We start from the raw sequence: 23,242 nt of genomic DNA, 5'->3' as shown, positions 1-23,242 counted from the left end.
GCTGCCGTTTCTACTTTTAATGCAGGGGAGACCCGGAGGAGGAAGGGTTAAGGTTAGTCAGCTGAAGCCAAGATGGTCACATTTTACAGTCTGGTATTCTATAATATTCTGAGGCCATTTTATGAAACAGTACACACACATGTCCAAAAGTATGTGGACAGCCAGCCTCCATCTGTGTGTGTGTGTCTGTGTGTGTCTGTGTCTGTGTGTGTGTGTCTGTGTGTGTGTGTGTGTGTGTATGTGTGTCTGTCTGTGTGTGTGTGTGTGTGTGTGTGTGTGTGTATGTGTGTCTGTCTGTGTGTGTGTGTGTGTGTGTGTGTGTCTGTCTGTGTGTGTGTGTGTGTGTCTGTCTGTCTGTGTGTGTGTGTGTGTCTGTCTGTGTGTGTGTGTGTGTGTGTCTGTCTGTCTGTGTGTGTGTGTGTGTCTGTCTGTGTGTGTGTGTGTCTGTGTGTGTCTGTGTGTCTGTGTCTGTCTGTGTGTGTCTGTGTGTCTGTGTGTGTGTGTGTGTGTCTGTGTGTGTGTGTGTGTGTCTGTGTCTGTCTGTGTGTGTGTGTGTGTGTCTGTGTCTGTCTGTGTGTGTGTGTGTCTGTGTGTGTGTGTGTCTGTGTGTGTGTGTCTGTGTCTGTCTGTGTGTGTGTGTGTGTCTGTGTCTGTCTGTGTGTGTGTGTGTGTGTGTGTGTGTGTGTGTGTGTGTGTGTGTGTGTGTGTGTGTGTGTTTACCAGGGGAGGGTTTGTTAACTCTGCCAGTCTTCTACATCCTGGTCACATGACTACCATAAACACACAGAGCAGGTAACAGCTCTCCTTACAGTCTGTCCATCGTCTCCTAGTGCACACACACACACACACACACACACACACCATGATTATTGTTGCTAGTGTAACTTAAGCTGTCATGTGATGAGAACAGTTTGTATGGAGTTAAATGAATGCTTTCTAAAGAGTTAAATATCTAACGCTGTCAGAGTTGCTTCTTCATCCACATTAACACCTTGGGATCTGACAAACAACACTTCCTTTTTTCAGTAGTTGCGTACACTAAAATTTAACATGTTCACTTTTTTTGCACCATGAGTGAGGGAGTGAGGGAGGGGTGGAGGGAGGGAGGGGAAGGTTGAGGCCAGTAGTTTATTCTCTCACCATAACAGAACCCTGATGACCCAACATGTCCTCATGTGTCTGACCTACACCCATGGTACTTTGAAGACAAAGCTGGTAACACATGAGGCTGCAGGACAGAGGGCCTCTTCAGTCACAGCCACAGCATCTACCAGGTGGAGGGAGATTAACTCCACCACCCAGACCGCTGGTTGTCATACACCCATATTCACATATTTACACCCCAACAGCCCTCCTCACTGATGGTGGTGGTGGTGGTGGTGGCGGGGGTGCGGGGTTAATTCTGGCAAACATCTCCACACACTTTAACTCTGAAAGTGCTGAAATGACACCTCAGGAGTTAATCACTCTGACATGATGATGATCCCGCAGCAACACAGGAAGCAGTAAAACCATTAAAAACCACAGAAGAAGAGCCGTTTGTTTGCAGGAGGGGAAGCTCCTTGATGACCTGACCTCCGTCAGCCACATGCTGCCTCTCCTCTGAACAAACAGCCATCAGCCAATCAGCTGGTGGGCTCCTGTACAGGATGCAGCTCAGTGCATCCACCTGGCAGACCGACGACGGACGCCTTCTGCTCCACCATGGATCCCAAAGTACGGTAAGACGCCTGCTCACCTGAGCTCTGTCCTCAGAGCCTCAGATTCAGACCACATGTTCTGATGATGATGATGAGGAGGAGGAGGTCAGCTGAGGGTGAGGGATGCACTGATCTGACTTTAACATCAGGTCTCTGTGTGGTGCTGTCTAATATGTGTGATTGTGTATTGGATAATAAGGGCTGATCTAGTCACTTATATTCTATGTTTTCACTGTCTTACATCACGTGTCGGACACAGCAACAACACGCCATGATGTCATCAGCTGATTCACAAAGAAAGACTCAGACCGCTGTGTCTCTCTCTGTCTCGCTGTGTCTCTGTGTCTTGCTGTTTGTGTCTCTGCATCTTCCTGTGTCTGAATGTCTCGATGTGTCTCGATGGTAGATCCACGTTGTGTTCCCTGTTGAGGTCAAACACTGTGATGTCACCTGAGACCTTTATGAGCTCAGAAACATGGAGCCGGCTGTGTGTGATTGTTGAGCATCCAGCCGCACAATGAGGTTGTTGTTGAGGGGTGAGTCTGTGCAGCAGGACAGTGCTGAAGCAGCCCGATGTCTCACTGTTCTGTCCAGATGTCTCTGTTCTGTCCTGGTGTCTCTCTGTTCTGTCTTGGTGTCTCTGTTCTGTCCTGGCTCATATCAGTGGTGTGAGGACAGAGGTTTGACTTAAGTGAGACGATACAGTTTTATGACAGTACAGAGTGATGGAGACAGAGTCAGACAGACATCTGAGACCTCTGACAGCTGAGGACAGAGATGTAAACATGTCACAGTGGATCTGAGAGCAGAGTGCAGCCGGGCTGAACGGTGCTTTGTTTAGCATGAAGGAGGCTCCGCTGCGTGTTTGGATAAGACGTGTTTACGCTGCGGTCAGCTGATGTGATGGAGCTCAGATCAGGCTCCGCATCCAGCAGTGACAGGCTCAGTGTGAGGGACAGGCTCAGTGTGAGGCTGCATCCAGCGGGGACAGGCTCAGTGTGAGGGACAGGCTCAGTGTGAGGCTGCATCCAGCGGGGACAGGCTCAGTGTGAGGGACAGGCTCAGTGTGAGGCTGCATCCAGCGGGGACAGGCTCAGTGTGAGGGACAGGCTCAGTGCGAGGGACAGGCTCCGTGTGAGGGACTGTGAGGGACAGGCTCAGTGTGAGGGACAGGCTCTGTGTGAGGGACTGTGAGGGACAGGCTCAGTGTGAGGGACTGTGAGGGACAGGCTCAGTGCGAGGGACAGGCTCAGTTTGAGGGACTGTGAGGGACAGGCTCAGTGTGAGGGACTGTGAGGGACAGGCTCAGTGTGAGGGACTGTGAGGGACAGGCTCAGTGCGAGGGACAGGCTCAGTTTGAGGGACTGTGAGGGACAGGCTCAGTGTGAGGGACTGTGAGGGACAGGCTCAGTGTGAGGCTGCAGTCCGACCAGCAGCATGGATCCTGTGGAGAGTCCAGCCAGCCGGCACAGGTCAGATCATCACCGTCTGTGTGTCCGTCTGTGATCTCTGCTAAGTTGTCTTTATACACTGAGGACACGTCTAAACTGTAGAGTCTGTGTTTCACAGGGAAACCTTTTAATAATGCCTGTATGTGATGTAACATGTAAAATGTTTGTATTGAAGGGTTAATGTCCGTTTGAAGGACGTCCTGTCGGAGCGCCAGTTGTCTGTCTGTGTAATCATGGAGTTGATGAGCTGTTCGCATGTGGAGGGCTAACAGTGGTTAGATGTTAAATGTATAAAATCATTTGAGTGGATGGGGCGGGGCTTGTTCCCATGGCAACAAAGCAAACTGCAGGGAAACCTGTCCGAACCCTGACGGTCCGCTCTGTCTGAGCAGGAAGGCCAAGAAGATATTTGGCATGAAAGTGAAGAAGAAGCAGAAAGTCAACACAGACCTGGTCCTGGCAAACAAAGCAGCTGTGGGTAAGGCCTGGAAAACAAACACACACACACACACACACACCCTCTGACCACAGAGTGTGTGGAGGAATCAACGTGTCACTCAGACCAGCCTTTGTCAAACAGTCACATGTCAAACAGTGTGCGACTGTCTACAGGTTACTGAGCATCATCCATGTGTGTGTCTGTCTGTCTCTGTCTGGGTGTGTTTGTGTGTGTCTCTGTCTCCGTCTGTGTGTGTCTGTCTCTGTGTGTGTGTGTGTGTCTCCGTCTGTGTGTGTCTCTGTGTCTGTGTGTGTCTCTGTGTGTGTGTGTGTCTCTCTCTGTGTGTGTCTCTGTGTGTCTCTGTCTGTGTCTGTGTGTCTCCGTCTGTGTATCTCTTTGTCTCTGTGTCTCTCTGTGTGTGTCTCTGTGTGTCTCCGTCTGTGTGTGTCTCTGTGTCTGTGTGTGTGTGTGTCTCCGTCTGTGTCTCTGTGTGTGTCTCTGTGTGTCTCCGTCTGTGTGTATCTCTTTGTCTCTGTCTGTGTCTCCGTCTGTGTCTCTGTGTCTCCGTCTGTGTGTCTCTTTGTCTCTGTGTGTCTGTGTCTCTCTGTGTGTCTCTGTCTGTGTGTATCTCTTTGTCTCCGTCTGTGTCTCCGTCTGTGTCTCTGTGTGTCTGTGTCTCTGTGTGTGTCTCTTTGTCTCTTGTGTGTCTGTGTCTCTCTGTGTGTGTCTCCTTGTCTGTGTGTGTCTGTGTGTGTGCAGACAGTGAGGCTGAGGCTCCCTCTGAAGCGTCCTCTCTCCTGGATGAAGAACCCTCTCAGGACCAATCAGGAAGTTCTGCTGTCAGAACCAGAATAATAACAAACAACAAGAGGTATGACATCACAGCATGTGACACTGTTAGCAGCTAAAATGCTAATCTGATCATCAGCACATGCAGAAACATCATGTGACCACATGTTTGTGTGTTCCTTTGTGTTTCTTTGTTGTGTTACTGTCTGATTGTGAATAAATAAATCTCAACAATACAAACAAGTCAGTGAGTCACATGACCTGAGTGTCACCACCTCCACAGGGCCAAACTGAGAACTCGCATCCAAGAAAGTGAAGGAAAACCACAGAGCTTCCAGGTCAGGACACACACACACACACACACACACTCTCACTCTCTCTCTCTGACGTCCGTCTGTCCGGCAGATCGCCGTGAACATCACAGAAGCTCGCCAGCTGGTGGGAGAAAACATCGACCCCAGCGTGGTGATCGAGATCGGAGACGAGAAAAAGCAGACGGCGGTCAAAGAAGGAACCAACGCTCCATTTTACAACGAGGTACGAACCAATCAGATTCACCTGGAAATGAGAGTCAGAGCAGCTGCTTCATCCTCCTCCTCCTCCTCAGTACTTCGTGTTCGACTTTTTCGCCCACAAAGAGGTCTTCTTTGACAAAGTCATCAAACTGACGGTGAGGAAACACCGGGGTCTGCTGCTGAGTGTGGGTCTTCAGTCTGTCCTCACCCTGTGTGTGTCTGTGTTCTCTCCAGGTGATGCACTCTAAGATGCTGAGGAGCTTCTGTGTCGGGTCCTTTAAGATGGACGTCTGGACGGTGTACAAGCAGCCGGGTCAGACCCGCTCTCACCTGTCAGAGCTGCAGGTGTGTTCAGGTGCATGACGCCTCTGTTCCTCCCTCAGGTCACCAGTTCATCAATAAGTGGGCGATGCTGACCAACCCAGGCGACACGAGCACCGGGGTCAAAGGTTACATCAAATGTGACATCAGCTTGTCAGCGAAGGGAGACGCCATGCAGCCGGGACCCAAAGCCAGTGACGCCGAGGAGCAGATAGACAAGTATGTCTTCCAGCTCGCTCTGTCTCTATAACCTCACTGCAGGTCAGTCGGCGGCTAGCTGGTTAGCATGCTAGCTTCAATCATTGGATCTCTGCGCAGCGAGGAGCTAACTGTGATTCTTCCTCTCTGAATTTAACAGACTACATGCTACACTCACTGCTCCATCTAGTGATTCTCATGGGTATTACAGCTGCACTGAGGCAGCTGCTGTTGCGATGTTATTGTGATTGTTGTGTGTCCCCTCCGTCCTCAGGAACCTGCTGATCCCAGAGGGTTTTCCCGCTGAGCGTCCGTGGGCTCGTTTCTGTGTGAAGGTGTACCAGGCTGAAGGTCTGCCCCGGAACAACTCCAGCATCATGGCCAACGTGACCAAAGCCTTCATCGGAGACAACACGGCTCTCATAGACCCGTACGTGGTCGTCAGCTTCTTCAAACAAGTGGTGGGTCAGAGGTCAGGCGTCAGCTGATGAGGAGCAGCTTCTGTAATAGTGCGTGCTTGATCACATGACCTTTCCTCTCAGGGTCGCACGTCCACTCAGAAGTCGACCGCTGACCCCGTGTGGAACGAGCAGGTTGTCTTCACAGAGATGTTTCCTCCACTGTGTCAGAGGATGAAGATCCAGGTCTGGTCTTTTCCAGCTGCAGGGTTTCTGAAATGTCTCGGTGAATGATCTGGACTACCCGTCTCCTCACAGGTGTGGGACGAGGGAAGCATGAGCGACGTCGCCATAGGAACACATTACTTTGACCTCAGGCGCATCTCCAATGAGCAGGACGGAGACAAAGGTAGGAGGACGAGTGCAGGCTGAAGACGTCTTTGAGCTCTCTGATCTTCTTGGTTCCTCCTCTCAGGGTTCCTGCCAACCTTTGGCCCCGCCTGGATCAACCTGTATGGCTCCGCCCGCAACTTTTCTTTGGGCGATGACACTGTGGAGCTGAACGAGGGCATCGGAGAGGGCGTGTCCTACAGGTGTGTGCTGGGATTAAACGTGATTCTCATGGTCTCATTACATGTAGGCCCGAATGTTAACATGTGGTCCGGGTCTGGCTGGTCAGGGGTCGGATCTACCTGGAGCTGGCAGTGGAGATCCTGTCAGGAGGGACAGGATCAGAGACCAAACTGAAACCTGTGAAAGACGCAAAGGCAGGGAAGGCTGGAGGGAAGGACGGGAAAGCTCCTGCAGGAGGAGGAGGAGCAGGAGGAGCAGCAGGAGGAGCAGCAGCTGATGATGACAAAGGAAAAGCTGCAGAGGTGCTGCCGGTGGATCCTCCATCTGTGGTGAGGACGATGATGTTACTGTCAATGTTTAGTGAGACAGGACTACAGCGTAGTACAGGACTACAGTACCCATCAGCCTCAGCTGTCCTGAGAGAACCCTGCAGTCAGAAACCAGGACGTTTTTTAAGATAAGAGCCTAAATAATTAACAGAATAACGTGACCTCAGTACTGAAGGTTACGTTATGATCCGGTATGATGAAATTATATACATAAGAGCTGAAAAAGGTTATTGCACTGTATGACACGATCCCAGTTATTATACAGGAGGCAGTGTGCTAGAAGCTGGGAATGAATATATATATATACATAAACACATGATCTACTGTGAGCAGGCCTGACTGTACAGTCTGACGGCAGCAGGTAGGAAGGACCTGCTCCCTCACACAGTGTGAGGAGCTGCTCAGTGCTGTGCACGGGGTGGGTGGTGTTCTCCATCAGGGAGGACAGCTTTGCCAGCATCCTCCGATCCCCCACTTCCTCCACAGGATCAAGTGGGCTCCCCAGAACAGAGCTGGCCTTCTTTATCAGTCTGTTCAGTCTCTTCCTGTCTGCTGCCGAGGTGCTGCTGCTCCAGCAGACCACTCCATGAAAGATGGCAGATGCCGCCACAGAGTCATAAAAAGTCCTCAGGAGTGGTCCCTGTACTCCAAAGGACCTGAGTCTCCTCAGGAGGTGGAGTCTGCTCTGGCCCTTCTTGTAGAGTGCAGCTGTGTTGTCAGACCAGTCCAGTTTCTTGTTCAGACGAACACCCAGGTACTTGTAAGAGTCCATCTCAATGTCCAGTCCCTGGATGTTCACTGGTGTAGGGCAGGAGTGGTTGTGCCTACGGAAATCCACCACCAGCTCCTTGGTTTTACCCACGTCGATCTTGAGACGGTTTCCGTGGAACCAGTCTGCAAAGTCATGGATAAGTCCTCTGTACTCCCTGTCATCCTCGTCTGTGATGAGGCCGACCACTGCAGAGTCATCAAAGAACTTCTGTTGACAGCTGGATGAGAGGTGGCAGGAGTCTGCAGTGTAGAGTGTAAAAAGGAAGGGAGCAAGAACAGTTCCCTGTGGGGCTCCCGTGCTGCAGATGACCACGTCAGACACAGCCCTGTGCCCTCACCAACTGTGGTCTGTTGGTTAAGTAGTCCAGTATCCATGATGTGAGGTGGTGGTCCACCCCTGACTGCACCAGTTTGCCCCCAGTGGGCTGGATGGTGTTGAACGCACTGGAAAAATCAAAGAACACGATCCTCACAGTGCTCCCAGCTTTCTCCAGGTGAGAAAGAGACCTCACATCATCCACTCCACTGCCCGGCTGATAGGCAAACTGCAGGACGTCCATCGATGAGCCCACCAGGGGGCGCAGGTGGGAAAGAACTAGCCTCCAGGGTCTTCATCGGATGGGACGTCACTGGTCTGTAGCTGTTTAGGTCCTTTATCCCGAGGTCGCCAGTTATTGGTCATTTTCTTGGAATGATAACTTGTTGTGTAGTTTGTAGTTTCACTGACTGCCTGAAGGGGGAGACAAAGGTTCTGTGCTGCAGCTTTAAGGACTGAAAATGTGTGTGTGTGCAGGTAATTGGAGACAGCAGAGAGAGCTTCCTGCTGTTCGGAGCTGTGTTTGAAGCCACCATGATTGACAGGAAGATCGGAGACAAGCCAATCAGCTTTGAGTTCTCGCTGGGTGAGTCCCGGTGACACGGAAAACCTCTGTGTGCTCGGGGTAGAAGGTAAACTCTTCTTCTGTGGTGTTCTTCTGTTTCCTCTCTCAGGTAACTATGGTAACGTGTTGGAGTCTGCGACGCAGCCCGCCATCCCCATCCCGAGCCCCTCCCTCTCTCGGAGGAGGAAAGCGCTGGATGTCCCTGACACTGCCGACCTGTTTGGCTCCTCCTCCTCCCCCACCTCCCCCTCCTCCCCCCTCCTCCCCAGAGAACCTCATGACTCTTCCGGCCCCGCTGCGACCTCCAAGTCCGTCACACCTCCGGAAAAACCGCTCATTGTCGAGGGGAACAGGTGGAGTCAGTTTGTCCTCATGCTCACTGTTGCTGTGTAGCGCCCCCCTCAGGACAGTCAGTGAACTGACAGCTGGGGCTGTAAATTGGAAGATTTGGAAGATTAAATTGTTCTGTTTGTGTGTGTGTGTTCGCTGTGTCTGTGTGTGTTCGCTGTGTCTGTGTGTGTTCGCTGTGTCTGTGTGTGTCTGTGTGTGTGTGTGTGTGTGTGTGTGTGTGTGTCTGTGTGTGTGTGTGTGTGTGTGTCTTTGTGTGTGTGTGTGTGTCTGTGTGTGTGTCTGTGTGTGTCTGTGTGTGTGTGTGTGTGTCTGTGTGTGTGTCTGTGTGTGTGTGTCTGTGTGTGTGTCTGTGTGTGTCTTTGTGTGTGTGTCTGTGTGTGTGTGTCTGTGTGTGTGTGTGTCTGTGTGTGTGTCTGTGTGTGTGTCTGTGTGTGTGTCTGTGTGTGTCTTTGTGTGTGTGTCTGTGTGTGTGTGTGTGTGTGTGTGTGTGTCTGTGTCTGTGTGTGTGTGTGTGTGTGTCTGTGTGTGTGTGTCTGTGTGTGTGTCTGTGTGTGTAGGTACTACATGTATCTGCCCCTGGAGAAGCAGAAGCCGTGTGTCAGTGTTCTGAGTCACTGGGAGGGCAGAACTTACCGCCTGCACAACTCTAACATGCTGGAGAATATAGCTGTTCTGTTTGTATGCAGACACACACACACACACACAGTGCTCTGATGTTCCTCCTCCTGAACCTCTTCCTGTCCCACAGGAGGAGGGCGTGGCCTGTGTGGAGGAGCTTCACAAGAAGTCAGACGCGGCGGCCGAGCCGACTCTCAGGACCGTCCTCAGAGATTTCTGTCTGGACGCCAGGTGCTCATCAACAAGCTTCTTATTGATTTTATTGATCAGAATCCCCACGAAGAAAACAGCGAGGGGTTAAAAACAGTCCAGACTTTGTCTGTACCGGGTCCACGTTGTTCTGTTGCAGCTCTTCACTCATAAAGTTCTTATAGTTCAGACTCATGTTGTCCTGCAGGAGCTTCATCGCAGCCGCAGAAGCCAAACTGAAGGCAGAGATCAAATCCACACTGCTGACACCGCTCGACAAGAAACGCCTGACCATGTGCAAACAGGAGCTGGTGGGACAATAACACACACACACACACACACACACAGACACACACACACACACAGACAGAGACACACACAGACAGAGACACACACACACACAGACAGACAGACACGCAATTCTTCGCAATTTCCCCATTGCAGGACAAATGACGTTTATTTTTTTCTTCTTCTGTGTGTGTGTCTGTGTGTGTGTGTGTGCGTGTCTGTGTGTGTGTAGGAGGGTATGATCTCAGAGGCCCAGTCGTTGACAGAGCGGAGGAGAAAAGCAGGAGGTCTGAAGAAGATGCTGCAGGACGCCACCAAACTCACACACAGACTGCGCTTCCTGGTGGAGGAGGTAACACCGCCACTCTGTGTGTGTGTGTCTGTGTGTGTCTGTGTGTCTTCTTAGTTCTACCTGTACATCTTGGCCTCTCTTGTACACGCAGCCACAGCACACAGTGCCCGACATGTTTGTCTGGTTGCTAAGCAACAACAAGCGTGTGGCGTACGCTCGGGTTCGAACCAGAGACCTGCTGTTCTCCAGCAGCCAAGAGGCCCGAGGCATCCACTGTGGGAAGATCATCACACTGTTCCTGAAGGTAAACACACACACACAGAGACACATACACAGAGACACACAGACAGACACACACACACACACACACAGAAAGAGACACACAGAGACACACAGACAGACACACACACACACACACACAGAAAGAGACACACAGAGACACATACACAGACAGACAGAGACACAGACACACACACAGACAGAAAGAGACACACAGAGACAGAAAGAGACACATACAGAGACACACACAGACAGAAAGAGACACATACACACATACACACACACAGACAGAGACACACACAGAGACACACACAGACAGAAAGAGACACACACACACAGACAGAAAGAGACACACACAGAGACACACAGGGAGGGTATGATTACACACACACAGACAGCATGTCTTTTACAGTTTCCACTGATGGGTGTGTGTGTGTGTGTCTGTGTGTGTGTGTGCAGCCTCCAGGGAAGCGTGTAGCAGGATTGTCGGTCCAGGCGAAGTTGGAGGTGTACCTGTGGTTTGGAGCGTGCTCAGACTCGAGCCACATGCTGGATGACCTGCCTGCAGGATTCCATCCGGCCACAGGGGGCGCCGATGCCAACAGCCCTCCATCACACCTGCTCTGCAGAGGTGAGGCTGTGACATCACATACACCAGGTGTCACAGTGAGTGCCCTGTCCTCTCACCACGCCGCCATGTTGTTTTCTGTCTTCAGAGCAGCATCAGTTCCAGCTCAGGTGTCACATGTATCAGGCTCGCGGGCTGATCGCTGCTGACAACACGGGCCTCTCAGACCCGTTCGCACGCGTCACCTTCCTGTCACACAGCCAGACCACCATTGTGAGTGTGTGTGCTCAGAACGTCATGCTGCTGCACCAGTAGCCCCTCATGTCATCACTGTGTGTGTGTGTGTGTCAGATCATCAGTCAGACTCTCAGTCCTACCTGGAATCAGTGCCTGCAGCTGGGCCGTGTGCTGCTGGGTGGAGACCTGCAGTTCGTCCAGCAGGAGCCGCCGCGCGTCCTGGTGGAGGTGTACGACGACGACGCCCTGGTGACCACAGAGATCCATCCTCAGATCAATGCTGCTGCTGGCCATGTGACTGAACATGTGACCTCTCCCCTGTGTGTGTGTGCAGGGGAAGGCGGAGTATCTGGGAACCACAGTGGCGGTGCCGGAGGTCCGGCTGACCTCTGACCCCTACACCCCTCCCACCCTGCAGTACAGCCCCCTGCACTGCGGCAGCCAGTCGGGAGGAGACCTGCTGGCTGCGTTTGAGCTGCTGCAGGTCAGAGGTCACAGACCCACCATTATCATCATGACGCAGGACGGCGTGCTGATGTCAGACATGTCTCTGTGACATCTGTAGATTCCAGCATCTGGACCCAAGGTCATGCCGGACTTGGAGGAGCGGGTCGGAGGGATTTACAGAGTTCCTGCCAACATCAGGCCAGTTCTCAGCACCTACAGGCTCGAGGTGTGTGTGTGTGTAAAAATGTTGATTCGTTTTATGTTTTTAATCCTAACATCCCTGTGTGTGTGTCTGTGTGTGTCTGTGTGTGTCTGTGTGTGCGTTTCACCAGGTGCTGTTCTGGGGTCTGAGGGAGCTGAAAAAGGTTCAGTTCCTGTCTGTAGATCGACCACAGGTGTGCTCTCTCTCTCTCTCTCTCTCGCGCTCTTGCTCTCTCCCTCTCTCTCGCTCTCTCCCCCTCTCTCTCTCTCTCTCTCTCTCGCTCTCTCTCTCTCTCACTCTCTATCTCGCTCTCTCTCGCTCTCTCTCTCTCGCGCTCTCGCTCTCTCGCTCTCCCCCTCTCTCTCTCTCGCTCTCTCTCTCTCTCGCGCTCTCTCTCGCTCTCTCTCTCTCTCGCTCTCCCCCTCTCTCTCTCGCTCGCTCTCTCTCTCTCTCTCTCGCTCGCTCTCTCTCCCTCTCTCTCTCTCGCTCGCTCTCTCTCCCTCTCTCCTCTCGCTCGCTCTCTCTCCCTCGCTCTCTCTCGCTCGCTCTCTCTCCCTCGCTCTCTCTCTCTCTCGCTCTCTCTCCCTCTCTCTCTCTCTCTCTCTCTCTCTCTCTCTCTCTCCCTCTCTCCCTGCCGCTCTGTGTTTAGGAGCCGACTCTCTCTCTTTCAGGTGTTCATAGATTGTGCAGGTAAAACGTTGCGCTCCTCCGTCATCCAGAAGTACAAATCCAACCCGAACTTCACCACACTGATGGATGTCATAGAACTGGTGATTACACAACACACGTCAGACATCACAACACACAACAGTACCAAACCCAACGACAAAGTAAACAAACACACACTCAGCCCCACACGGCCCTTGAACAGTGGCGGGCCCTCTGTCCCTCTCCTGACTCTCCTCCACCTCCAGCTCCACCTGTACAGCCTGCAGCGCACAGGTTGCTGCTGCATCATGGGCCGCATGCTTACAGCTGAAGCTCAGACCTCACCTGGCAACAAGAAATCCTATTTTCTGATTGGCTGATAGGTCAGTAATTCCAGACAGCTGCATGCACAGTAGGCTGCCTGTTACTCATTCATATAGAACAGAATAACTTTATTCCCCCCACGGTCACATGACTACAACACCAGCACCACCATGTTTACCGCTCCGACCTCTTCAACAGTACAAACGTTTGATGACATCATCTGTAGCCCCTTTAGCCACTTAGCAGCACTTGATTGTTTTGACTGTGTTCTGCAGGAGCTGCCGGAGAACGAGCACCTCCACCCTCCCCTCAGCATCACCGTGGTGGACTGGAGAGCCTTTGGCCGCAGCACGCTGGTTGGAAATCACATCATCAACAACCTCAAGGCCTTCAAGTATACTCCACCTCCTGCACCGCCCGCGCCCACACAGACACACAAACCGGCCGAGGTCACGCACACGCCGGGGGCTGCGGAGCCACGTGGTGCAGAGGGTGAGACAGCTGCACTGTGAGTCTGTTCCTCCAGCCTCCTAGGTCCTAACATGCTCCACGTCCCGTCCATCAGGGCGGCCCTGGGACCCTGCAGAGATCAGCTCCGCCCCATCAGAAACCACCCAGGACACCCTGATCACCATAGAACATGAAGCTCCGCCTCCGCCTCCACCCATTGTGGTGCAAGAAGCTGGGAAGAAAAAGGTCAGAGTGCACACGCACGCACGCACACACACACACACAGGACAGGGACAGGGACAGAGGACAGAGGACAGAGGAGCAGTGAATGACTCTTACAATGATGAAACTAGTGTTTATAAAGGGGTAGATACTGAGCCGGTTATCATTCATGATAAAAACATGGCCCTTTGCTTTTCTTGTGGACGTCTATGTGGCCCTCACCCACCCGTCTACAAATCCCTTTGTGTGTGTGTGCGTTCATAATTCAGGACACCAAGGCAAAGAGCACACGTCGATCCACCAAGCGCAGGAGGCGGACCATCGCTGACGAGTCAGCAGAGAGCGTCATCGACTGGTGGTCCAAGTACTACGCGTCAGTGGAGAAACAGGTCGGTCACATGGTTCAGGGTTACACGGTGAAGCTGACAGACGGACGCACCACAACGCTGGCTGTGTGTGTTTCAGAGCCGGCAGAAGGACGGGTCTCTGTTCCCACATGTGTTTGAGAGAGGTAAGAGACGCACTCACCAGGTGACGGTTCGGTTAAGATGATGATGATTGATTAGCATCATACCCAGAACTGACAGAACGTTACAGCGGCCTCCCTGGATGAAGCTGAAGCAGCTCGTATCTGACAGGAGTAATGGAATGACTCAGACCCAGCAGTCACTGCTGAAACACACAGAACTGACAGCACTTCCTGACTGGACCCTGATTGGACAGAACTGACCGCACTTCCTGACTGGACTCTGGTTCAGCTCGGGCCCTGAGGCCTGGCTGACTCTTGTGTGCCAGGCTTTCAATATTCACTAGTTACATCTGGACTTTTAAAATAAATGTTGCTTTGATCAGTTAGATCAATAACTGTGTGTGTAGCGGTAGCTGCTGTCCCACTCACCCACACACACACTGTTGTGTGTTGCAGCGTTGTCGTACCACAGCTTGCTCAGCGATGGACTAGACTCTCTGGGTAAGATTACAGACGACTAGCTTCGGTCTCATTTTCACTGCTTTACTGCCCTCTGGAGGCTGTGGTGGGAACTGACTGCATCTCATTGGTTTCTGTGGTGTGGCCCTGCAGACGGGCCAAAGCAGGCCGCTCTGTGATTGGCTCATTGATGTACAGGTGCTTTTGATGAGGATGGCTCAGGAAAGACAGAGCAGAGACGGAGGGAGAGTCCGCCGAGTCTCATGGCGGTGTGTCTGTGTGTGTTCACCTCTGAAAGCGTTTGTGTTTGTTCCATCAGTCAGCAGCCAGTCCGATGGAGACAGGAAGAAGAAGCAGAAAGTAAAGGGAGCTCTGGAGCCCACCACCAGCCTTCCAACCAGATTAGCCACACTGAAGGTACGGCCTCATTCGGCAGGGGTAATGCTAACCGGCTAACTGTTCCTCTCATGCTGTCCACTTCCTGTCTCCTCAGTGGACGGGTCAGAGCATCGCTGACAGTAAATGTCTGGATGGATGTTTCTAAGTTTTGTTAGCATTCTGTAGCCCCATGCTAACACTGGACGTTCTCACAGCTAGCATCTGTATGTAGCATCAGAAAAGATGAGTTAGCCGCTGGGACTCCACCAAAGTGAACCCTTTCCTGATTGGTCTAAAAAAACACAACGTTGGTGTCAGAGTGTGACGACGGGGGTCATGTGACTAGAATCTGACAGACTCAGGACTCGGAGAACGTTTTATGTTTTTATTTACATTCCTTCAGCTTCATATTTTTAACAATATGACATCACCATGACCTCACAGCAAAGGTCCTGGTCCGTTGACACTGAGTGTGACTTCTGTCCTGAAGCCTCCTGCTGAAGACGCTGCTGACCACATTTGTATTTGTTGGTGTGTGATCGTCTGTCTGCAGCTGTACAACAAGGAGCTGGAGGCGGAGTTTGGGCCGTTCGATGACTGGGTGAACACGTACGAGCTGTTCAGAGGGAAAGCCAGCGAGGAGGACGGAGGGACGGAGGAGAGGTTTGTCGGTAAATTCAAGGTGAGACTGTCTGAATGTCCTCCGTGCTGCTGCCGTGTCTCCGGAACGTTCCTCAGTTTACACGCTGCTCCTCAGGGCCGATTCTGCCTCTACAAGCTGACTGACGATGATGAGGAGGATTGGGACGAAGCCTTGGAGGCCGGACACTTCAGAGTCAGCAGAGGAATACCTCCCAACACCCCAGTCCAAGTCCTCATCCGAGTTTACATCGTCTCTGTGAGTCCTGCTCAGCTCAGCTCTGAGAGGTTTAACGTATCTTCTAAAGTGGAATCCCGCCTCTCCTCAGGCGTCTAACCTGCACCCTGCTGACCCGGATGGGAAGGCCGACCCTTACATTGTCCTTCGACTCGGCAAAAATGAGATCAAGGACAGAGACAACTACATTCCCAAACAGCTCAACCCTGTTTTTGGAAGGTAGGCTCCTGGCTGACAGCCAGCGGACCTGAACATGTCCAGCTGCTTCAAACTGTTCTCTCTGTTTTCAGGTCCTTTGAGGTTCAGGCGACTTTTCCTCGGGAGTCTCTGCTCTCAGTACTCATCTACGACTATGACCTGGTGGGAGGGGACGACCTGATTGGAGAGACCCGGATCGACTTGGAAAACCGGTTTTACAGCCAACACAGAGCCACCTGTGGACTCCCCACAGAGTACAGCCTGTAGGTCCAGCCTGTAGGTCTGCTCTGATCATGTTCCTCTGTTTGGACAGAAATACTCACCGGTCCATGTCACTGTCCGTCAGGGATGGGTATAACGCCTGGAGGGACTGCCTGAAGCCATCAGAGCTGCTGTCCAAGATGTGCAGAGAAAAAGGCGTGGACGGTCCTCACTTCAGACCAGGACGCATCACTGTGGCTGACAAAGTCTTCGCCGGCAAGACGCTCTTCATGGACGAAGGTAGAGGCGCCAGCGTGTCTGACACAAGCTGCATTATCTGAACTAACCCGATGGATGACGAGCTGTTCCTGCTCTCAGACCAGCCGCTGGAGTGCTACGAGCACCTGTCTCTGAAGATCCTTCACCGCTGGGCTGAGATCCCGGCTGTGGGGTGCAGACTGGTACCAGAACACATCGAGACCAGAACTCTGTACAACAAGGCCCGGCCTGGAATGGATCAGGTCTTCAAACATATCACTGCATCTTTCTGCTGAACCAACGGACATGACAGGCAGTGCTGATTATTCCGTGTGTGTGTGTGCCCGGCAGGGTCAGGTCCAGATGTGGGTAGACATGTTTCCCATGGAGCTGCCTCACCCGGGTCCATCGGTGGACATTTCTCCTCGAAAACCAAAAGGGTGAGACTCTCACTTCCTGTCATTCATGATTTAAATGAACTGACTGTCGCGTAAACGTGTGTGTGTGTGTGTCTGTGTGTGTGTGTCTGTCTGTGTGTGTGTGTCTGTGTGTGTGTCTGTGTGTGTGTGTGTCTGTGTGTGTGTCTGTGTGTGTGTGTGTCTGTGTGTGTGTGTCTGTGTGTGTGTGTGTCTGTCTGTGTGTGTGGTCTGTGTCTGTGTGTGTGTGTGCCTGTGTGTCTGTCTGTGTGTGTGTGTCTGTGTGTGTGTGTGTGTGTGTCTGTGTGTGTGTGTGTGTGTGTCTGTGTGTGTGTGTGTGTGTGTCTGTGTGTGTGTGTGTGTCTGTGTCTGTCTGTGTGTGTGTGTGTGTGCCTGTGTGTCTGTCTGTGTGTGTGTGTGTGTGTCTGTGTGTGTGTGTGTCTGTGTGTGTGTGTCTGTGTGTGTGTGTCTGTGTCTGTCTGTGTGTGTGTGCCTGTGTGTCTGTCTGTGTGTGTGTGTCTGTGTGTGTGTGTGTGTGTGTGTCTGTCTGTGTGTGTGTCTGTCTGTGTGCCTGTGTGTGTGTGTCTGTGTGTGTGTCTGTCTGTGTGTGTGTGTCTGTGTGTGTGTCTGTCTGTGTGTGTGTGTCTGTCTGTGTGCCTGTGTGTGTGTGTCTGTGTGCCTGTGTGTGTGTGTCTGTGTGTGTGTCTGTCTGTGTGTGTGTCTGTCTGTGTGTGTGTGTCTGTGTGTCTGTGTCTGTGTGTGTGTCTGTCTGTGTGTGTGTCTGTCTGTGTGTGTGTGTCTGTCTGTGTGTGTGTGTCTGTCTGTGTGCCTGTGTGTGTGTGTCTGTGTGTGTGTCTGTCTGTGTGTGTGTCTGTCTGTGTGTCTGTCTGTGTGTCTGTGTGTGTGTGTCTGTGTGTGTGTTCAGGTACGAGCTGCGTATCATCATCTGGAACACGGAGGATGTGATTCTGGACGACAGTAACTTCCTGACCGGTCAGAAGTCCAGTGACATCTACGTCAAAGGGTCAGTGCAGTCGGTGCAGTCGGTGCAGTCAGTGCAGTCGGTGCAGTCAGTGCAGTCGGTGCAGTCAGTGCAGTCAGTGCAGTCAGTGCAGTCGGTGTCACACAGTAAAGCTGATCTTAAAGGGACAGTTCACCTTTTCATGGCGGTTTGTGATGAACTGGCCCTTTAAGATCAGATCGGCTCCATCACCTGCACATCGAGCTTTCTTCACGTTGACACACAGAAAATGACCCAGTAAAAAATCAGTTCTCACAAGAACACAGATGTTTATGTGGACATCATTCCCTTCATCATGTCCACGTGTCCTTTAACACTGTGTCTCTGCAGCTGGCTGAAAGGTTTAGAGGACGACCGGCAGGAGACAGACGTCCACTACAACTCTCTGACCGGAGAGGGAAACTTCAACTGGCGCCTCGTGTTCCCCTTCAGCTACCTGCCTGCTGAGAAGGTACAGACACACACACACACACAGACACAGACACACAGACAGACACACAGACACACACACAGCGACACACAGCATCACACACACACAGACACACACTCAGACAGACAAACACAGACGCACACAGACACACAAAGACAAACAGAACACACACAGACACACACAGACAAACAGAACACACACAGGCACACACAGACACACACACAGACAGACACACAGACACACATACATACAAACACACAGACACACACACATATATACAAACACACAGACACACACACACATACATACAAACACACACAGACACACACACACACATACAAACACACAGACACACAGACACACAAATACAAACACACAGACACACACACATACATACAAACACGCACACACAGACACACACACATACAGACACTGAGTCTGTGTGTGTGTGTGTGTCTGTGTGTGTTCTGTTTGTCTGTGTGTGTCTGTGTGTCTGTAATACAAACACACAGACAGACACACACATACAAACACACACACACACATACACACACACACACACACAGACACACATACACACAGACACACACAGACACACAGAAACACACATACAAACACACAGACACACACACACAGAAACGCACAGACACACACACAGACACACACACACACACACATACACAGACAGACACACACAGACACACACAGAGACACACATACATACAAACACACAGACACACATACATACAAACAGACAGAAACATACAAACACACACACACAGAAACACACACACACACAGACACACACAGAGACACACATACATACAAACACACAGACACACATACATACAGACACACATACAAACACACACACACACACACACACAGATACATACAAACACACACATACAAACACACAGACACACACACACACAGACAGACACACATACATACAGACACACACACATACATACAGACAGACACACACACACACACACACAGCGACACACACAGCATCACACACAGACAGACACACAAAGACAAACAGAACACACACAGACACACAGACAAACAGAACACACACAGGCACACAGACAGACACGCACACACACACACAGACACACACACAGACAGACACACACACAGAAACACACAGACACACACACAGACACACATATATACAAACACACAGACCGACACAGAGAAACACACATACAAACACACAGACACACACACAGACACACAAAAAGACACACACACATACATACACACAGACAGACACACACACACACACAGACAGACACACATACATACAAACACACAGACACACATACATACAAACACACAGACACACACACACATACATACAAACACACAGACACACACACACATACATACAAACACACAGACACACACACACACACATACAGACACTGAGTCTGTGTGTGTGTGTGTCTGTGTGTGTGTGTGTCTGTCTGTGTGTGCCTGTGTGTGTTCTGTTTGTCTGTGTGTCTGTCTGTGTGTCTGTAATACAAACACACAGACAGACACACACATACAAACACACACACACACACACACACAAACACAGAGACACACATGCATACAGACACACACACAGACACACAGAAACACACATACAAACACACAGACACACACACAGACACACACACAGACACACACACACAGAAACACACACACACACACAGACACACACACAGACAGACACACACATACATACAAACACACAGACACACAAAGGCACACAGACACACAAATACAAACACACAGACACACACACACACACACATACATACAAACACACACATACAGACACTGAGTCTGTGTGTGTCTGTCTGTGTGTCTGTAATACAAACACACAGACAGACACACACATACAAACACACACACACACACACACAGACACAGAGACACACATACATACAGACACACACACACATACATACACACATACACACACAGACACACACACACACACACACAGATACATACAAACACACACATACAAACACACAGACACACACAGACACACACAGAAACACACACACACAGACAGACACACACAGATACATACACAGACAGACACACACAGACACACACACAGACAGACACACACACAGACACACACAGACAGACACACACACAGACACACACAAACAGAAACACACAGACACACACACAGACACACATACATACACAGACACACACACACACACAGACACACACACATACATACAAACACACAGACAGACACACAGACACACACACAGCGACACACACAGCATCACACACACACACACAGACACACACTCAGACAGACAAACACAGACGCACACAGACACACACAGACAAACAGAACACACACAGGCACACACAGACAGACACACACACACGCACACACACACACACACACACAGCCACACACAGACACAAACAGAACACACACAGACACACGCACAGAAACACACAGACACACATACAGACACACACACACACACACACATATACAAACACACAGACAGACACACACACACACACAGACAGACACAGAGAAACACACATACAAACACACAGACACGCACACACACACAGACAGACAGACACACAAACAGACACACACAGACACAGACACACACACACACATACATACACAGACAGACACACACACAGACAGACACATACAAACACACACACACATACAGACAGACAGACACACAGAAACATACATACAAATACACAGACACACACACAGACACACACAAACAGAAACACACAGAAACACACAGACACACATACATACATACACAGACACACACACAGACAGACACACACAGAGACACACTCAGACAGACAAACACAGACGCACACAGACACACAAAGACAAACAGAACACACACAGACACACACAGACAAACAGAACACAAACAGGCACACACAGACACACACAGACACAAACAGAACACACACAGACACACACACAGAAACACACAGACACACATACAGACACACACACACACACACACACAGACACACACAGACACACATATATACAAACACACAGACAGACACACACACACAGACAGACAGACACACAAACAGACACACACAGAAACACACAGACACACAAACAGACACACACACACAGACAGACACACACACACACATATATACACACAGACACAGACAGACACACACACACAGACAGACACACATACATACAGACACACACACACACATACATACAAACACACACACACATACATACAGACAGACACACACACACAGACACACACACACACACACACACACAGCGACACACACAGCATCACACACAGACAGACACACAAAGACAAACAGAACACACACAGCATCACACACAGACAGACACACAAAGACAAACAGAACACACACAGACACACAGACAAACAGAACACACACAGGCACACAGACAGACACGCACACAGACAGACACACACAGACACAAACAGACACACACACAGAAACACACACAGAAACACACAGACACACACACAGACACACATATATACAAACACACAGACCGACACAGAGAAACACACATACAAACACACAGACACACACACAGACACACAAAAAGACACACACACATACATACACACAGACAGACACACACACACACACACACAGACAGACACACACATACATACAAACACACAGACACACATACATACAAACACACAGACACACACACACATACATACAAACACACAGACACACACACACACACATACATACAAACACGCACACACAGATACACACACATACAGACACTGAGTCTGTGTGTGTGTGTGTCTGTGTGTGTGTGTGTCTGTGTGTGCCTGTGTGTGTTCTGTTTGTCTGTGTGTCTGTCTGTGTGTCTGTAATACAAACACACAGACAGAAACACACATACAAACACACACACACACACACACACACAGACACACACACAGACACACACACAGAAACACACAGACACACACACACACACAGACACACACACAGACAGACACACACATACATACAAACACACAGACACACATACATACAAACAGACAGACACATACAAACACAGACACAGAAACACACAGACACACAGAAACACACATACAAACACACAGACACACACACACAGACACACACACACACACACATACACAGACAGACACACACAGACACACACAGAGACACACATACATACAAACACACAGACACACATACATACAAACAGACAGACACATACAAACACACACACACAGACACACACAGAGACACACATACATACAAACACACAGACACACATACATACAGACACACATACAAACACACACACACACACACACACAGATACATACAAACACACACATACAAACACACAGACACACACACACACAGACAGACACACATACATACAGACACACACACATACATACAGACAGACACACACACACACACACACAGCGACACACACAGCATCACACACAGACAGACACACAAAGACAAACAGAACACACACAGACACACAGACAAACAGAACACACACAGGCACACAGACAGACACGCACACACACACACAGACACACACACAGACAGACACACACACAGAAACACACAGACACACACACAGACACACATATATACAAACACACAGACCGACACAGAGAAACACACATACAAACACACAGACACACACACAGACACACAAAAAGACACACACACACACACATACATACAAACACACAGACACACACACACATACATACAAACACACAGACACACACACACACACATACATACAAACACGCACACACAGACACACACACATACAGACACTGAGTCTGTGTGTGTGTGTGTCTGTGTGTGTGTGTGTCTGTCTGTGTGTGCCTGTGTGTGTTCTGTTTGTCTGTGTGTCTGTCTGTGTGTCTGTAATACAAACACACACATACAAACACACAGACACACACACACACAAACACAGACACACACACACAGAAACACACACACAGACACAGACAC

General features: G+C 50.5%; 1 protein-coding gene across 1 annotated transcript in view; it reads left to right on the top strand.

The window, feature by feature from the left end:
• The first annotated feature begins 1,539 nt into the window (after positions 1 to 1,539).
• Positions 1,540 to 23,242, top strand: part of fer1l6 (fer-1 like family member 6) — a 29,780-nt gene continuing 8,077 nt past the window's right edge. Inside the window, exons 1-42 of the mRNA XM_028394440.1 lie at positions 1,540 to 1,721; positions 3,544 to 3,629; positions 4,350 to 4,461; positions 4,663 to 4,717; positions 4,785 to 4,916; positions 4,987 to 5,049; positions 5,129 to 5,207; positions 5,278 to 5,434; positions 5,688 to 5,874; positions 5,956 to 6,057; positions 6,130 to 6,220; positions 6,287 to 6,404; positions 6,491 to 6,713; positions 8,278 to 8,386; positions 8,475 to 8,718; positions 9,274 to 9,394; positions 9,465 to 9,565; positions 9,732 to 9,834; positions 10,044 to 10,163; positions 10,255 to 10,407; positions 10,842 to 11,013; positions 11,099 to 11,223; positions 11,302 to 11,436; positions 11,522 to 11,671; positions 11,753 to 11,860; positions 11,967 to 12,029; positions 12,508 to 12,606; positions 13,084 to 13,300; positions 13,374 to 13,504; positions 13,750 to 13,869; positions 13,946 to 13,991; positions 14,406 to 14,450; positions 14,728 to 14,825; positions 15,340 to 15,468; positions 15,544 to 15,684; positions 15,755 to 15,882; positions 15,954 to 16,124; positions 16,208 to 16,362; positions 16,441 to 16,583; positions 16,672 to 16,760; positions 17,662 to 17,760; positions 18,088 to 18,261. Of these exons, the coding sequence (XP_028250241.1) occupies positions 1,705 to 1,721; positions 3,544 to 3,629; positions 4,350 to 4,461; positions 4,663 to 4,717; positions 4,785 to 4,916; positions 4,987 to 5,049; positions 5,129 to 5,207; positions 5,278 to 5,434; positions 5,688 to 5,874; positions 5,956 to 6,057; positions 6,130 to 6,220; positions 6,287 to 6,404; positions 6,491 to 6,713; positions 8,278 to 8,386; positions 8,475 to 8,718; positions 9,274 to 9,394; positions 9,465 to 9,565; positions 9,732 to 9,834; positions 10,044 to 10,163; positions 10,255 to 10,407; positions 10,842 to 11,013; positions 11,099 to 11,223; positions 11,302 to 11,436; positions 11,522 to 11,671; positions 11,753 to 11,860; positions 11,967 to 12,029; positions 12,508 to 12,606; positions 13,084 to 13,300; positions 13,374 to 13,504; positions 13,750 to 13,869; positions 13,946 to 13,991; positions 14,406 to 14,450; positions 14,728 to 14,825; positions 15,340 to 15,468; positions 15,544 to 15,684; positions 15,755 to 15,882; positions 15,954 to 16,124; positions 16,208 to 16,362; positions 16,441 to 16,583; positions 16,672 to 16,760; positions 17,662 to 17,760; positions 18,088 to 18,261 (5,111 nt within the window). The 5' untranslated portion in view covers positions 1,540 to 1,704. The remainder of the gene's footprint in view (positions 1,722 to 3,543; positions 3,630 to 4,349; positions 4,462 to 4,662; positions 4,718 to 4,784; positions 4,917 to 4,986; positions 5,050 to 5,128; positions 5,208 to 5,277; positions 5,435 to 5,687; positions 5,875 to 5,955; positions 6,058 to 6,129; positions 6,221 to 6,286; positions 6,405 to 6,490; positions 6,714 to 8,277; positions 8,387 to 8,474; positions 8,719 to 9,273; positions 9,395 to 9,464; positions 9,566 to 9,731; positions 9,835 to 10,043; positions 10,164 to 10,254; positions 10,408 to 10,841; positions 11,014 to 11,098; positions 11,224 to 11,301; positions 11,437 to 11,521; positions 11,672 to 11,752; positions 11,861 to 11,966; positions 12,030 to 12,507; positions 12,607 to 13,083; positions 13,301 to 13,373; positions 13,505 to 13,749; positions 13,870 to 13,945; positions 13,992 to 14,405; positions 14,451 to 14,727; positions 14,826 to 15,339; positions 15,469 to 15,543; positions 15,685 to 15,754; positions 15,883 to 15,953; positions 16,125 to 16,207; positions 16,363 to 16,440; positions 16,584 to 16,671; positions 16,761 to 17,661; positions 17,761 to 18,087; positions 18,262 to 23,242) is intronic.

Source organism: Parambassis ranga, chromosome 21 (assembly GCF_900634625.1).
Source record: "Parambassis ranga chromosome 21, fParRan2.1, whole genome shotgun sequence".
In the NCBI taxonomy this organism is placed as follows: domain Eukaryota; kingdom Metazoa; phylum Chordata; class Actinopteri; family Ambassidae; genus Parambassis; species Parambassis ranga.
Note: the sequence above shows the minus strand (reverse complement) of the source record. Positions and strands in the feature narration are given on the sequence as shown.